The sequence below is a fragment of the Bufo gargarizans genome, chromosome 2, assembly GCF_014858855.1.
Source record: "Bufo gargarizans isolate SCDJY-AF-19 chromosome 2, ASM1485885v1, whole genome shotgun sequence".
NCBI lineage: Eukaryota > Metazoa > Chordata > Amphibia > Anura > Bufonidae > Bufo > Bufo gargarizans.
This window is the reverse complement of record NC_058081.1, coordinates 229,593,215-229,611,360: the sequence shown is the minus strand read 5'-3', so window position 1 is coordinate 229,611,360 and position 18,146 is coordinate 229,593,215. Positions and strand designations below refer to the sequence as shown.

Genomic DNA, 18,146 nt, shown 5'->3' with positions numbered 1-18,146 from the left:
GTGCAGTCTGTGAAAGATGTCCATAAACTACAAGCTGACTTAAACACTTTGGGTGATTGGGCATCAACTTGGCAAATGAGGTTTAATGTAGATAAATGTAAAGTTATGCATTTTGGTAGTAATAATCTCTGTGCTTCATATGTCCTAGGTGATGTAACACTCGGAGAGTCACTTATAGAGAAGGATTTGGGTGTCCTTGTAGATGGTAGATCAAATAACAGCACACAATGTCAATCGGCTGCTTCTAAGACCACAGGATATTGTCATGCATTAAACGAGGCATGGACAAGGGATGTAATATTGCCACTTTACAAAGCGTTGGTGCGGCCTCATCTGGAATATGCAGTCCAGTTCCTAAGCACCAGTACATAGAAAAGATGCCCTGGAGCTGGAGAGAATACAAAGAAGAGCGACTAAACTAAATAATGGGCGTGAAGAAAGATTAATAGAATTAAATGTATTTAGTCTTGAGACGTTTGGGTCCCATTTACATTGTATTAAACAGTTTTTCAGTTTAAAAACTAATGACCTATACTTAGGATTAGTCATCAATATATATATATATATATATATATATATATATATATATATATATATATATATTTATTTATTTTTTGCTGCTCCGTTCCATTCAAGTGAATGAGATTAAGGGTCCATTCACACGTCCGTTGTTTCTTTCCTGATCTGTTCCGTTTTTTGCGGAACAGATCTGGACCAGTTCTGTACCCATTCATTTTCAATGGGTCCTGAAAAAAATCGTACAGCACAATGTCAGATTTTTTTTTTTTTTTTTCAGTACCCATTGAAAATGAATGGGTACAGAACTGGTCCAGATCTGTTCCGCAAAAAACGGAACAGATCAGGAAAGAAACAATGGACATGTGAATGGACCCTAAGGGTGCATTTACACAAGCATTTTGCTGAATGGATGTGGACTGCATACATCGTGCTGTCTGCATCCGTACTTCCGTTCTGCGACATGGCAAAAAAGAGAGAGCATGTCCTATTCTTGACCGGACAAGAATCAGCTTTTCTATCATAAGGCTGGCCGTGGGCATTCCACAAAATGTGGAGCGCACACGGCCAGTATCCTTGTTTTGTGGATCTGCAATTTGCGAACTGCAAAACGTATGAGCTGTATACTGCAGCACTGCTCCTATTGAAGTGAATGGGAGCAGTTTTTTTAGTAATGAGCTCAGCCCACCTCACGACAAATGGAGCTGTATGGTCCCCGGACAGTCAGCTATTGATGGCCTAATAAAATCCTGACAAAGCTACTTATCCCAAGTATCTGTAGTTATTACTAAGAAGAGTTAAACTATGCTGCTAGAAAATGAGGCGGTTTGACGTTTTTAGGCTACATTTACACCTACATTAGGGGATATATTAGGAGCCTCCAGTGTAGATTCCATAAAAAATAACAAACAAGATGGCGGAGCATGCAGCACAATACTGTCTGGTAAAATGACACCCAGCATGATAGACAGATGGGACTGTTGGGCTCCATTGATGTGTCCTGTAACTGATCTGGCACTAGTTAAATTTTTTTTTCTGCTCCTGTAACTGATATGAACAACATGAATGTGAATAGAGCCTTACAATGTTGAATCCTTTCAGTGTATGTGTACGGCCACTTTTTTTTTTTTTTTTCTTCTTCTTCAATGCCAGTTAATTTGTTGATACCTGACAGCCTAAAAGCCTAAAACTGGCCATCCCCATTATGACTTGTTTCAGCACGAGTTTATAGCAGTGCAAAGATATCAAAGCAATGAGAATGTTTTTGACATAATTGAGGATTTATGCATGCAGCAATACAGGGCAGATCTTAATCAGGTCTAGAAACGAGCTCCAAAAGTTAGGAGTTGGCTTTTGACGGTCTGTGACCTGGCCTTACATGTCACTCTTGGCTTTGCCCGTCCACCAGCAGTCAGCTTAAATCTCTCCCTAATCATTCTCATCACAGCGTTTACCCTATTCTTCAAAATTCAGTAATTTGACGGGGGTGGGGGTGTCCTCCAGCATATCACAACCGATTTTATATATATATATATATATATCTCTATATCTCCCCTACCTGTAATTCATGAAAGATGAACAGCAAAAACATTGTTGATTAAAAAAAAATACTATTTAGTTTAAAATGAATGAATTAACACAATTTTATTTTCACTTTTTATAGGTATTGGTATGGACACATGCGTCATCCCCTTAAGACATGGTGGCCTTTCGCTCGTTCAGACTACAGACTATATTTATCCTATTGTAGATGACCCTTATATGATGGTAGGTCAATAAGTGTTTGTGTACATCTATTAGGCTAGGACCTTCACAGTGACTTCTAGTCACATGCTACTATCACACCAAAGGACATTGAATTGTGGTTGCATTAACCCGCAGATTAAACGGGGTTGGATTTCTGTGCAACCATATTTACCATGCTTAGAGTATGACTAGCAGCGTGATATTTACTGTTGTAAGGGGTTGTCAATGTTATTTTTATGTAGGCAAACTGCTGTGAGCCTGATAAAATAATAAAAACAATTAAGGGGGTTATGCAAAGTCTACAAATTGAGCCCTGTCCACAGGATAGAGGTTTACAGGGGTTGTCTCACTTCAGCAAATAACTTTCTCTACATGATAAATGTAAATACAAGCCACTTACTAATGTATTGTGATTGTCCATATTGTCTCCTTTGCTGGCTGGATCAATTTTTCCAACACATTATACACTGCTCGTTTCCATGGTTATGGCCACCCTGCAATCCAGCAGCAGTGGTTGTGCTTGCACTCTATAGGAAAAACTCTGTCCTCTCTGGTGGCCGGGACCGTGGTAGTGCACATAGGATGGCACTTTTTCCTATAGTGCCATTCTGTGGATAGGTGGTAACGTCTAAACTTTACACAACCCCTTTTAATGGATTTTCAGAGATTTTGATATTGATGACCTATCCAGCAACCAGGACCCCCCGCAGATCAGCTGTTTGTGGAGGCTCCTGTAGGCGCTGTGACCTCCTCACTGCTTACAGAGTACAACATTGTCCATTATATAGCAGCTGTGTTTGGTATTGCAGATCAGCCACATTCACTTTAATGGACCTGAGCTGCGCCTAGGCCACGTGACCGATTTTAATATCATGGCGCTCACCAGAGCTCCACTGCCTTTTCAAACAGCTGATTGGTGGGAGTGCTGGGAGTCAGACTCCCAACAATTTGATATTGATGACCTATTCTGAGGATAGGTCATCAAAATCTGAGACAACCCCTTTACAACTTACCACCTTAGCCCCCTCTGATCCAGTTCTGCCACTTATTTCTTTTCCTTGGACTAACATTGTCTGCCTGCAGCCAATCGCTTGTCTCAGCGGTCTCATGCTGTATACCACTGAGGCCAGTGATTTTCTGCTATAGTAATAATTAGAGAAAATATTTTAGACATATGCTCCAGCTATAAATATACATCATAAAACCGGTAGCATTACATATATATTTATTTTTTACAGGGAAGAATAGCCTGTGCAAATGTATTGAGCGACCTGTATGCAATGGGGGTAACTGAATGTGACAACATGTTGATGCTTCTCGGTGTCAGTAATAAACTGACTGATCGGGTATGTATTATTTTTATAAGTGAAATAGACCAAACTTGTCTATAATTGTCCTAAGCAGAATAGATGGGCAATATCAAAATGCCAAAAAGATTGTAAAAGAGCCCTATCTATAAATGCCTTCTATTCTTTATAAACGATTGCTTTAAAGTTACAGCCACAGAGCCTGGGGCTTTAGAACTATAGGTTCTGATGACATCATATTCCCTTCTTATTTGTGTCAGGTTCAGTGCTGTCATGGAGAGCGAGGCACACAATTATTAAAAAGGTTCTCCCGGATTTTATATTCTTGACCTACATATTAATAGATCCTTAATATCGATCAATAGCTGGAAATGGGTACCAGAGCTATACAGCTTCATCTACTCTATGTTGTGGACAGAGCTGCTTACTGCAGCATTGATCCCATTTAGATGTACCATTAAATTGGCAGGAGTGCAGGGAACAGCTTGTGACAACACTTCACGGTGGATGTTGCCTGGTAGTTCCGGGAGCCAAAACTTTTTAGTGCCCCCTGGAGCACCGCAGCCCGCCGGCCACTACTGAGGATCCACACAGCATAAGATAAGTACTGACCTAATCTAAATTATCGTTTTTTGTCAGCACTGGTCGTGATTCACCTCAGTATTGTTCTAAGCAAATTATCGTTTTTGTCTGAAGTGAATGTCAATGCACCATAAACATTGTTCTAAGCAGAATTATCGTTTAAATCTGAATTTGTTGTGATTCATCGCAGCACAGGATTAGGGTGCAACGTGTGCAGTCGCTATATGCAGTTCTGGGGGTGCTCCAGTTATTATTTTATTATTATGATTTCGGTTTATGTCGGTTAAACCGCGTTGTGTGACCATAAAGTATCGAGTGTGGCCCACCTGACTTTCTTCGTGGTCTCCTGATGAACCTGTTATCGATAGGGGAAACGCGTTGAGACTTAAAAAGGTTGTTGTGTCTTTTATCTATAGAAGAGACTAAAAAGTCGTTGTGTTATCTATAGAAATTATTGAGTATATCTACCCATAGCATTGAATGACCCGGGCATCCATATGGGCCAATCTGTGCGGTAAGGGCCTTTCAAGGACAGATAGTCCAGGCACGGGGACAGAGTGCCTCTACCATCTGGGGGCATCTCTGGGCAGAGGAGAAGACTAGGGTCATTTTAGGGATACACCAGGGACCCTGTATGGTTGCCCAGTACCCATTGTCATTAATAGGATATCGCTATCTGATCCTTGTTGGCGCCCTACGGTGTTTGTTTGTCTATGTTGTATTTGTATTTAGTCCCCAGGTGAGGGACGTTTTTATCTGGTATAAAAATAAAGGTTATGTTTTAGGTAGTTGGCCTCTGTGACACTAGTTCCGGTACCTTGCTCTGTAGCTTGTGACAGCAGCTAATCGGTATGGGTGCCGGCAGTCAGACTTGTGCCGATCTGATATTGATTACTTAAGTCTTGGGCAAACCCATTTAAAAATAATATGCCACAATGTTTATGCTGCCTAACCTGCCAGCAGCATAAAGTAGTTGGAGTCCCTAATTCCTGTGCTGTCATTTACTTGTTACCTTCAAGTAGTTTCCCCCCAAAAATCACTGTTTACCAGATGTAATGCATGCCAAGCACTGAGTCCTCGGATTCATGAACAGAAGGCTGCCCACGGTCCATTGACCTCTTTCTTCCTGTACTGTGCATAGGGAGAAAGCTGTAAATCACAGGCGGGTCGGGTTGGGGATTTGGCAGCTCATAAATATTAAGGACTTGTGAGCGCGCCCACAGCATTCAGGGGACTCCAGCACTGGCTCACTCTGCAGCTGATGGACAGTGATTTTTATAAAAACTACTTCAGATTAACTATTAAGTGACACCAGTCAAACCTGTTAATCAAAATCCCAAAACCATGGTTTACTGTCCTCAGATGGAGCAGCATAAACCTGGTGAACGATCCACTTAAGTGTAGTTTCAATAAAAAGGGGGTTGGGATATGAACTTGAAACAGAAGAACAATTGTGTGACCACTGTTTAGCAGTACACAAGTAGTCCAGGATGTACCAGTTAGGGGTAGGGCAATGAGACCAGAAGAATATTTGAGTTGTGACTTCTCCAAACTTCTGACAGCACTAGATACAATGCATTCGGAAAGTTTTCAGACCTTTTCACATTTTATGTTATGGCTCTGTGCTAAAATCGAGAAAATAAAAATCGTGTTTTCCACCATCAGTCTGTACTTAAGTCTACATTAATGAGAAAGTGAAAACATAATTTTAGAAATGTTAGCAAATTTATTAAAATGGAGCACCTTGATTGGAGATCACCTGTGCCAAATGCAGTTGATTGGACATGATTTGGAAAGACCCCCCCCCCCCCCCTTCAGATACATAAATGAAAAAATGAAACTAAAACAAGTAATTACCAAATTTAAAACAAAAGAAGAAAGGTATATGGAAGAAGATAAAGAACTAGCTGACTGCCTCAATGATTACTTCTGTTCAGTTTTTTTTTAAAGGAAAATGAAGGAAAACAACCTCAGTTAGGAAGGGAGACTAGTGAATCTTTTGATGCATATGTCTTTACAGAGGAAGAGGTTTGAAGTCAGCTGTCTAAAATTAATACAAATAAGTCACAGGGGCCTGATGGGATACACCCAAAGCTATTAAGAGCTCAGCGGTGAACTAGCAAAACCATTAACAGATTTATTTAACCAATCACTGGTAACAGGAGTCATCCCAAAAGATTGGAAATTAGCAAATGTTGTGCCCATTCATTAGAAAGGTAGTAGGGAGGAATCGGGCAACAATAGACCAGTAAGCCTGACATCAATAGTGGGGAAATTAATGGAAACCATACTTAAGGAGAGGATTATGGAACATCTAAAATCCCATGGATTGAAAGCTGAAAAACAGCATGGGTTTATTTCAGGGAGATCATGTCAAACTAATCTCATAGATTTTTTTTTTTTTTTTTTTTTTTGAGTGGGTAGCTAAAATAATAGATGGCGGAGGTGCAGTAGACATTGCTCATCTAGACTTTAGTAAGGCTTTTGATGCTGTCCCACATAGAATGCTTATCAATAAACTGCAGTCTTTGAGCTTGATCTCCCATATTGTTGAATGGATTAGGCAGTGGCTGAGGGACAGACAACAGAGGGTTGTAGTCAATGGAGTATATTCAGACCATGGTCTTGTTACCAGTGGGGTACCTCAGGGATCTGTTCTGGGACCCATATTGTTTAATATCTTTATCAGCGAGATTGCAGAAGGCCTTGATGGTAAGGTGTGTCTTCTTGCTGATGACACAAAGATTTGTAAGTTGATGTTCCTGGAGGGATACACAAAATGGAAAAGTATTTAGGAAAACTAGAGGAATGGTCAAAAATCTGGCAACTAAAATTTAATGTTGATAAGTGCAAGATAATGCACCTGTGGCGTAAAAGCCCAAGAGCAGAATATAAAATCAGTGATACAGTCCTAACCTCAGTATCTGAGGAAAGGGATTTAGGGGTCATTATTACAGAAGACTTAAAGGTAGGCAGACAATGTCATAGAGCAGCAGGAAATGCTAGCAGAATGCTTGGGTGTATAGGGAGAGGCATTACCAGTAGAAAGAGGGAGGTGCTCATGCCGCTCTACTAGTGAGACCTCATTTGGAGTATTGTGCGCAGTACTGGAGACCATATCTCCAGAAGGATATTGATACTTTGGAGAGAGTTCAGAGAAGAGCTACTAAACTAGGACATGGATTGCAGGATAAAACTTACCAGGAAAGATTAAAGGACCTTAACATGTATAGCTTGGAAGAAAGATGAGAGGGGATATGATAGAAACTTTTAAATACATAAAGGGAATAAACAAGGTAAAAAAGGAGAGAATATTTAAAAGAAGAAAAACTGCTACAAGAGGACATAGTTTTAAATTAGAGGGGCAAAGGTTTAAGTAATATCAGGAAGTATTACTTTACTGAGAGAGTAGAGGATGCATGGAATAGCCTTCCTGCAGAAGTGGTAGCTGCAAATACAAGGAGTTTAAGTATGCATGGGATAGGCATAAGGCCATCCTTCATATAAGATAGGGCCAAGGGCTATTCATAGTATTCAGTATATTGGGCAGACTAGATGGGCCAAATGGTTCTTATCTGCTGACACATTCTATGTTTTCTGTGTATAGAAGGTCTCGCATCTGACAATGCATGTCGGAGCAAAAACCAAGCCATTAGGAGAAAAACACTGCCTGGAGAGCCCGGAGACTATATTGTGTGGAGGCGCAGATCTGGAGAAGGGTTCAAAGAATTTCTGCTGCACTGAAAGTTCCCAGGAGCACAGCGGCCTCCGTAATTCTTAAATGGAAGAAGTCTGAATCAACTAGGACTCTTCCTATGCCCTTGGTAAGAGGTGACCAAGAACCCAATTGTTACTCTGGCTGAGCTTCAAAGATCCAGTGTTCAGAAGGGAGAAATTTAAAGAAGGTCAAGCATCACTGCAGCGCTCCACCAATCTAGGCTTTATGGCAGTGGCCAGAAAGGAGCCTCTTCTCAGTAACAGACACATGGAACTTTGCAGAAAAGCACCTAAATACTGTGAGAAACAAGATTCCCTGGTCTGATGAACCAAGACTGAACTTTTTGGGATCAGTTCTAAGCATGATGTCTGGAGAAAACCAGGCACTGCTTATCACCTGCTCAGTACATCACTACAATGAAACATGGTAGTGGCTGCATTATGGTGTGTGGGTGTTTTTCAGCAGCTGGGACAGGGAGACTGGTCAGGGTTGAGGGAAATCTAAATGGAGATATTCCATTAAGAGATATTCTTAATGAAGACCTACTATAGACCTCAGTCTCTACTGAAGGTTTATCTTTTAACAAGACAATAACCATAAGTATACAGTCAAGACAACACAGAAATAGCTTGGGGACAACTCTGTGAATGTCCTTGAGTGGCCCAATTAGAGTCCTGACTTCAATCCAATGGAACGTCTATTGAGAGACCTGAAAATGACTGTCCCCAGCCAACCTGATAGAACTTGAAAAGATCTGCAGAGAAAGATAGTAGAAAATCCCCAAATCCAGGTCTGCAAAGCTTGTGGCATCATACCCAAGAAGACTGGAAGCTGTACTCGCTGCCAAAGCTGCTTCAACAAAGTCCTAAGTAAAAGGTCTAAATACTTAAGTCAATGCAAGATTTTATTTTTTCCTATTAAATTAATTAGCAAAGATTTTGAACATTAAGTGGGGAAAAACATGAATATTTTTTTTAAAATACCCTAATATAACAAAATGTGAAAAAGTCTGAAGACTTTCCGAATACACTGTAGGCGACATGCAAGACACTGAAACATACTTATGTGGATGGCTGTACTAGTTGCATAGGGGTACTTTTACACTAGTGTTTGTTTTCCGGTATGGAGTTCCATCCTAGGGGCTCAATACCGGAAAAAAATGATCAGTTTTATCCTAATGCATTCTGAATGGAGAGAAAATAACCGCAGCATGCTGCAGTTTTCTCTCCGGTCAAAAATACTGAACACTTGCCGGAATGCTGGAACCAGCATAAATTTACATTGAAGTGTATTAGTGCCGGCTCCGGCCTTCAGTGTTCCGGCAAAACGGATCCAGCATTCCGGTCTGCGCATGCGCAGACCTTTGAAAATGCTGAAAAAAATTATACCGGATCCGTTTTTCCGGATGACACCGGAGAGACTGATCCGGTATTGCCATATATTTGTCAGACAGATCCGGCTCTGTCTGACAAATGCCATCAGTTTGCGTCGGTATTGCTGGATTGGGCAGGCAGTTCCGGCGACGAAACTGCCTGCCGGAATCCTCGGCCGCGAGTGTGAAAGTACCCTAAGTGAGGAAAATAAGTTTTACTGTGTCATGCCACAATGCTAAATGTCCGCTAGGCATTTCCTAGCTGAAGTTATTCCCCTTTGCTCTAGCTTCCATCCACGCATATATCATGAAGTACTTGCTTACAGTGCCAAATACCATATTTTTTGCTTTAGGAGGAAAATAAATACTTCTTATAAAGTGGGAGGGGGGGGGGGGACTGTCAGTACGTCTAATAAAGTGAATACTAGTGAGCACTTCCAGTATGAAAACACTCATTAGTATGCAGGAGGTGCTGTGTGTGTGTGTGTGTGTGTCGCGCTGCTAGCGCTTGCTGTGTTCACTGCTCCCTGGTCTTCTCTGGGCGTTGTGCGGTCCTGACTGCGTACAGCAGGGCTGGCCAACCTGTGGCTCTCCAGCTGTTGTAAAACTACAACTCCCACCATGCCCTGCTGTAGGCTGATACCTGTAGGGACACTGAGCATGCTGGGAGTTGTAGTTTTACAACAGCTGGAGAGCCACAGGTTGGCCATCCCTGGCGTACAGCATCAGGACTTTGAGTACACTATGACCTGACGCTGTGTGTCATTAGGTCAGCACGGGCCTGGAAGAGAACAGGGAGAGGTGAGTGCAGGAAGAGTGTCTGGATGTGCAGAGTGGTGGCGCTGTCAAGAGCATTGGAGGTAAGTTCACGTAGGTATTGTTGGGCTGATTATAGGGGTCTGATCTAAAGTTCGATGACGATTGGAGGTATCTGAGGTCTGATGAAAATGTATTTTTTTTTTTTTCCTCCTCTGAAACCTAGGTGCGTCTTGTAAAGCAAAAAATATGGTATAAGTGGCAGATGTCAACGAGTGGTTAAAGATATGGCAAAGCATACTTTATTTTTGGGTTTGTGATAAACGCAGTACACTAGTAATATTGGTATGCATGCAGTGTCCTAGAAAAAGCTGGATTTAGTCATCTGCATATATGTATTTGTATTTTAGGAAAGAGACAAGGTGATGCCTCTCATCATTCAGGGCTTCAAGGATGCTGCAGAAGAAGCTGGGACTTCTGTTACGGGAGGCCAGACCGTATTAAATCCTTGGGTAGTTCTAGGAGGAGTTGCCACAACTGTATGTCAGCCTAATGAGTTCATCATGTGAGTTGCTAAATGTATGAAATTACAAGGCTGTACATTCAGTACCCTGTGCCAAGATTAAGTCTGCTATTGGAATGTTATTTATACAGCCACATCAAATTCCAAACCTTTGTACACAGAACATATTCACTCACATCAGTTCTTGCTTTTTAATGGTAGAATTTTTGTATGATCCCTAAACAAGGGATCTAACCATGTTGTCTGCAATGCTCCAAATCTTAAAATTTATTCTAGGGGCAAAAGAATGAGAAGACATGACTATTGGTGGTATTTGAGTCTTCCTCTGACCCCAGATGGTAGAAGACTCCTTTTATTAGCAAAAACCTGGGTGTCGCCCTTACAGCTTAAAAATACAAAGAGCCAATGGGCTTGAGACATGTGTTTGAACAAAGTGATGTATATCTCCATAGTGTCTATCCCCATGCATGTGTACGCAATGTGGATACTCTAGCATGGAAAAACTAAAGCAAAGGAATTCCTTTGTCTAGATACATGACGTCCCCTCTGTAGCCATCTCGCTTTCATACCAAATATTGCAACTCGGGTATATCCAAGATTTAAATATGTTTACTGCTATATCAGGACGCATGATCATTTCTCTATCTGATGATTTATTACTGATTTCGGTGGCAGATTCATTAAGAATCGTCACGTGGCTGCCACACTATATTTTTTCTTTTTTTCACCGTGTTGGATTTTTCCTGTTCCCTTTTCAGCACTGAAATCCTGAGTTTCAATCCAACCAAGGGCAACATTTGCATAGTTTGTATTTTCTCCTCATAATTTTGTGGTTTTCACCCAGGTAGTCTTCCACAGTTAATAAACGTCCTATAAGATTAACCTTGGGGTCCATTCTCACATCCGTATTTTTGGACGCTTGCAAAACGGATGCGGACCCATTCATTTCAATGGGGCATCAAAAGATGCGAACAGCACACAGTGTGCTGTCCACCTCAGTAGTTCCATTCTGCAGCCCTACAAAAAGATAAAGTATGTCCTATTCTGGTCCGCAATCGCAGACCAGAATAGGCATGGCTGGTATCCATGTTTTGCGGATCCGCAATTTGCAGACTGAAAAACACTTACGGACGTCTGAATGGACCCTTAGGCTAATTTCACATCACATATGTAGTACAGCCTTCCAGCAACATTTATTAATTTATTTTTCTGGCTGAATCATGGCTTCTTTGCTGGGTAGAGGCTGGATCTCCACTGTTACCCCCATTAGAGTTAATGGGGTTGGTGGTTATTCCGGTACCGTCTGGCAGTGCCGGATCCAGAGAGTTGGAGAGTTTTCCTTGTAGTTACTTTATAAACTACATGCTAAAATGGTAATTTTATGGGGGGGAAAAAACATGCATTTCCTGAAGGAAATATAAGGTATATAGATGCGAGAGGCAAAGGAAAAAATAATAATAATTTATGTGCAAATACAACAGTTATTTACAGGCTTATAGTATTCCGGTTACATTAAGTTATCCCCTATCCATAGGATAGGGGATAACTATTAGAGCGGTGGGGATCCTACCACTAGGACCCCCAGTGATCATGAGAACAGGGGTCCAGTACCCCCTACAGCCCCCTGAAATAAACGAAGCGGCCAGTTGGGCATCCGTGCGGCCGCTCTATTCATTTCTATGTGAATTCTGGAGACAGGTGAGAGCTGTACTCGGCTAGCCCTGAAACTTCCATAGAGATTATGGAGTTGCACGCCTGACTGGCTGCTCCATTCACTTCAGGGGAGTGCAGTGGATACGGTGTCCCTCTTCTCATGATCGGTGGGGTTCCTAGCGGTAAGGCCCCCCAACGATCTAATAGTTATCCCCTGTCCTGTGGATTGGGGATAACTTATTGTAACCGGGATACCCCTTTTAATAAGCCTTCCTCTGGATCAACTTGCAGGATGACAGGCCCAACTAGATGGACAAATGTCTTTATTTCGGCTTTATGTACTATGTTACTATGTAAATCAAAGCCACTTTTGGACTTTCTTTTTTTTTTTTTCTTTGCCTCTCATCTTCTTAGCATCTACAGTATATACCTTATATCTAATAGTTAACTTAATGTAACTGGAATATCCCTTTTTAAATGTAAGTGCTTTGCTTACATCTGGTTGTTCATACGTGGAATTTGCATCCTCCTATTGCTTCACCTAATGAAGCTGAGGTCAGCAATGTAGTTAGATGTTGTACACAGAGGCGGTTATATAATGTTGTGTAATCTGTTCATCATTTGTATTACCAGCGCTTGGCTTTTTGTAGAGAAGAAATTGTTCCTTTACCTTTTTACCTTTTGTATCTGTTTCAGATATACATCGGACTTTACAAGTCTACACTAGTTACAAAATAGACAATGAGGGACCTTTATCAAGACTGGCGCATCCATGCACAAGTCTTGATCACCCTGCACTGGTGTGAGATGCACCTAACTTATTAAGACGCAGATGCCTAAATCAGACGCATCTCTGTCCTGCCATGTGCCTGCCAGAAACTGAAGTCTACCCCAGCTACTATAACTTTTGCCTCTTCTTGCGAAAGTTATAGTAAATGTGGCAGGCGGTGCAAATTATAGCACACGTACCACGTGTGCCATAATATGTGACTTTTATGTTGTGGCATAAAAAAAAAAAAAAAAAAAGTCCCTCAATATGTTGACTCTGTGTGAAGTTTTTATCACTCAAGTAAAATAAGAGTCTTCAGTGACTAGCAAAAATAAGTGGTGATGTTACATAGCAAGCTTCTGAGACAGCGTGGGTCTCTTCCTCGGGCATAGTATAATAGGGATAAGCGAATCGACTTCGGATGAAACATGCAAAGTCAATTTGAATAATACTTTGAATACTGTACGGTATTAGAATCTATTGGCTCCTATGAGCCGAAGTTATTACTGCTAAGTCTTGCAGGACTTTGCATAATAACTTCATAAATCACATTTCTACTGTAAAAAATAAATAAATTCCGAACTCTGGTTCGGTTCCAAGGTACCACTTGGAACCGAACCAGAGTTCGGGAAATTATTATTTTTTTTACAGTAGAAATTGATTTATGAAGTTATTATGTGAAGTCTTGCAAGACTTAGCAGTAATAACTTCGGCTCATAGAAGCCAATTAATTCTAATACTGTACGAAGCGCTCACCCCTTACAGTATTCAAACTAAGTGTTATGCAAATCTACTTCAGATGTTTCATCTGAAGTCGATTCGCTCATCCCTAATGATAAACATATATACATACACAAAAGAGAAGAGCTGTGATGTAGTTAAAAACCACAGAATAACAAAATGAGCTTGGAGAGTGAGTTCTTAAAGGGATCTTCCAGGATTTTGTAATTGATGGCCTATTCTCGGGATAGACATCCATATCTGGTTGGCAGGGGCCTCACATCATGCACCCCTGGTGATCAGCTATTTCAGTGTAGCTCCTGTGCTGGAAATGCAGTGTTCAGCGACCCATCTCTAGTAGCTATAACCTGTAATATTAGACTCCAGAAATACATCCAGGCCCCTCTTGAATTCCTTTATTGTACTCACCATCACCACCTCCTCAGGCAGAGAGTTGTATAGTCTCACTGCTCTTACCGTAAAGAATTCTCTTCTATGTTTGTGTACGAACCTTCTTTCCTCCAGACGCAGAGGATGTCCCCTCATCACAGTCACAATGCTGGGGATAAATAGATGATGGGAGAGCTCTCTGTACTGACCCCTGATATATTTATACATAGTAATTAGATCTCGCCTCAGTTGTCTTTTTTTTCCCTAAAGTGAATAACTCTAATTTTGATAATCTTTTAGGATAATGTAGCCCCCCCCATTCCAGTTATTACTTTAGTTGCCCTCCTCTGAACCCTCTCCAGCTCTGCTATGTCTGCCTTGTTCACAGGAGCCCAGAACTGTACTCCATGTGTAGTCTGACTAGTGATTTGTAAAGTGTCAGGACTATGTTCTCATCATGGGCATCTATGTCCCTTTGGATGCAACCCATTATCTTATTGGCCTTGGAAGCAGCTGCCTGACACTGGTTTTTACAGCTTAGTTTGCTGTTCACTAACATTCCTAGGTCCTTTTCCATGTCAGTGTTACCCAGTGTTTTACCATTTAGTATGTACGGGTGACTTGCATTATTCCTTCCCATGGGCATAACCTGAAATTTGTCAGTGTTGAACCTTCTGCCCAAGCCACTAATCTATCGAGATCAATCTGTAGTAGTATACTGTCCTCTTCCGTATTAATTACTTTACACAGTTTAGTGTTATCTGCAAAAATTGATATTTTACTGTGCAAGCCTTCTACAAGATCATTAATAAATATATTGAAGAGATTAGGGCCCAATACTGACCCCTTAGGTACTCCGCTAGTGACAGTCACCTAATCTGAGTGTGTACCATTAATAACCACCCTCTGTTTTCTATTATTGAGCCAGTTACTTACCCACACACAGACATTTTCTCCCAGTCCAAGCATTCTCATTTTATATACTAACCTTTCATGCTGTACAGTGTCAAATACTTTGGAGAAGTCTACATATACGACGGCATCTCTTAGAAAACCTTCAAACAGTTTATCCCCGACAGATGTTAAACTTACCGGCCTATAGTTTCCGGGCTCTGTTTTTGGTCCTTTTTTTAATATTGGCACCACATTTGCTATGCACCAATCCTGTGGAACACTCCCTGTCAGTATAGAGTCCTTAAATATCAGAAATAAGGGTCTGGTTATGACATTACTTAATTCTCTTAGGATACGGGGGTGTATGCCATCTGGTCCTGGCGATTTGTCTATTTTAATCTTTTTAAGACGCCGCTGTACTACTTCTTTCTGGGTCAGACAGGGCACTTTTTAATAGGGAATTTACTTTTACATTCTGCATTTCATCTGACAGTTTATTTTCCTCAGTAAATACAGATACCAGCTGTTAATTAGCTTACAGATATGCAGTGTGAAAGATATATTGTCTCCAAATTAATGTTAGTTTAAAGACCTGATGCCCCTTCTATTCCTTGAGGAGATTCTTTACATCTTGTAACATGTCCTAAATCCTTTGGACAAAATGAGCCCTGTGTTCAGTGTGTCAATGTGTTTCACAATGCAATATTCCCAAATTCATTTGTCAACCTGTAATGATCACAGACGGGACAAAGCAGGATTAGAAGATTACAGGGACATTCACATGTCCTTCATCTAATGTGAACCTGATATTGCGCATTTCACTGTTCACCTCTGCACCTTTGGAAATCAGCTGTGCGCACCTACACAGCAGCACAGCAACAGTGAATCAGGGAGTGGTTTTCCAGCCAGTAATACTTACCTCTAAGTCCCCCATCTGGTCTTTCCTTCCTGGTCCCTCTCTATACAGAAAGGGTGACCACTTGATCAATCCCCTGACTGAAGTTTGTCACCACAGCAGCCATTGACTAAGTGCTCCTGTTTCCTGTGTAGTGATATAAAATAGAAAACTGTGGGGATCCCAAGAAGCATCAGAGTGGGATGAGTGAGGAATGACTTGGAAATTGCATTGTACTTAGATATGGCAGATACATTTATATGTGAGGCATACTCTTTCTGCTCTTGTATCCACACAGGCCAGACAATGCAGTACCAGGAGATGTCCTTGTATTGACCAAGCCTTTGGGGACCCAAGTTGCAGTAGCAGTTCATCAATGGCTAGATATTGTAAGTAAGCTTCTGTGCATCCTCATGATAATAGGAAATGATAATTCTAAGTATTTTTGTGGTCCAACAGCCATGAGAAGGTTGTCTTAAATTGGTTGTTTGCCAGAGAGCTGTCAGGTTTCTGATCCTGAACCACATGGACATCCATTAAATGCTATCGTTAACAAAAATAGCTTATAATGTACTGCAACATGGTGATATTCCATTATGAAATTTACACTACACGACCAGTAATTTCAGGGAATTATCATAGTTAAAAGTTTCAAGTCCTTTGAAACCTCCACGTTAATTTGGCATATAGAAATATATATACTGCTCGAGAAAGGTCCCATTGAGAGGACTGAAACATGGCTGCTATTTAGTGAATTAACACTTTTTTTGTTTGGGAAGTGCCGTGGAGTTCGTTCTCTACATATGTGTAGAGAGCAAACTCCACAGCACTTCCCCCAAAAAATTTAGTTTATTCACCAAATAGCAGCAACGTTTCAGTCCTCTCAATGGGACCTTTCTCAAGCAGTGTGTGTGTGTGGAGATATGTATAGATATACAGTACAAACCAAAAGTTTGGACACACCTTCTCATTCAAAGAGTTTTCTTTATTTTCATGACTATGAAAATTGTAGATTCACACTGAAGGCATCAAAACTATGAATTAACACATGTGGAATTTATATACATAACAAACAAGTGTGAAACAACTAAAAATATGTCATATTCTAGGTTCTTCAAGGTAGCCACCTTTTGCTTTGATTACTGCTTTGCACACTCTTGGCATTCTCTTGATGAGCTTCAAGAGGTAGTCACCTGAAATGGTTTTCACTTTTACAGGTGTGCCCTGTCAGGTTTAATAAGTGGGATTTCTTGCCTTATAAATGGGGTTGGGACCATCAGTTGCGTTGTGGAGAAGTCAGGTGGATACACAGCTGATAGTCCTACTGAATAGACTGTTAGAATTTGTATTATGGCAAGAAAAAAGCAGCTAAGTAAAGAAAAACTAGTGGCCATCATCACTTTAAGAAATGAAGGTCAGTCAGTCCGAAAAATTGGGAAAACTTTGAAAGTGTCCCCAAGTGCAGTCACAAAAACTATCAAGCGCTACAAAGAAACTGGCTCACATGCGGACCGCCCCAGGAAAGGAAGACCAAGAGTCACCTCTGCTGCGGAGGATAAGTTAATCCGAGTCACCAGCCTCAGAAATCGCAGGTTAACAGCAGCTCAGGTTAGAGACCAGGTCAATGCCACACAGAGTTCTAGCAGCAGACACATCTCTAGAACAACTGTTAAGAGGAGACTGTGTGAATCAGGCCTTCATGGTAGAATATCTGCTAGGAAACTGCTAAGGACAGGCAACAAGCAGAAGAGACTTGTTTGGGCTAAAGAACACAAGGAATGGACATTAGACCAGTGGACATCTGTGCTAATCTGTGCAAATTTGAGATCTTTGGTTCCAACCACCATGTCTTTGTGCGACGCAGAAAAGGTGAATGGATGGACTCTACATGCCTGGTTCCCACCGTGAAGCATGGAGGAGGAGGTGTGATGGTGCGGGGGTGCTTTGCTGGTGACACTGTTGGGGATTTATTCAAAATTGAAGGCATACTGAACCAGCATGGCTACCACAGCACCTTTCAGCGGCATGCTATTCCATCCGGTTTGCGTTTAGTTGGACCATCATTTATTTTTCAACAGGACAATGACCCCAAACACACCTCCAGGCTGTGTAAGGGCTATTTGACCATGAAGGAGAGTGATGGGGTGCTGCGCCACAACAGTCACCGGACCTGGACCCAATCGAGATGGTTTGGGGTTAGCTGGACCGCAGAGTGAAGGCAAAAGGGCCAACAAGTGCTAAGCACCTCTGGGAACTCCTTCAAGACTGTTGGAAGACCATTTCAGGTAACTACCTCTTGAAGCTC

General features: G+C 41.3%; 1 protein-coding gene across 3 annotated transcripts in view; it reads left to right on the top strand.

The window, feature by feature from the left end:
- SEPHS1 (selenophosphate synthetase 1) overlaps window positions 1–18,146 on the top strand; it is a 79,414-nt gene that overhangs the window by 27,947 nt on the left and 33,321 nt on the right. For all 3 annotated transcript variants that reach the window (XM_044280094.1, XM_044280093.1, XM_044280095.1), the window contains exons 3-6: window positions 2,180–2,283; window positions 3,501–3,608; window positions 10,408–10,562; window positions 16,140–16,230. In XM_044280094.1, coding sequence (XP_044136029.1) covers window positions 2,180–2,283; window positions 3,501–3,608; window positions 10,408–10,562; window positions 16,140–16,230 — 458 coding nt within the window. The remainder of the gene's footprint in view (window positions 1–2,179; window positions 2,284–3,500; window positions 3,609–10,407; window positions 10,563–16,139; window positions 16,231–18,146) is intronic.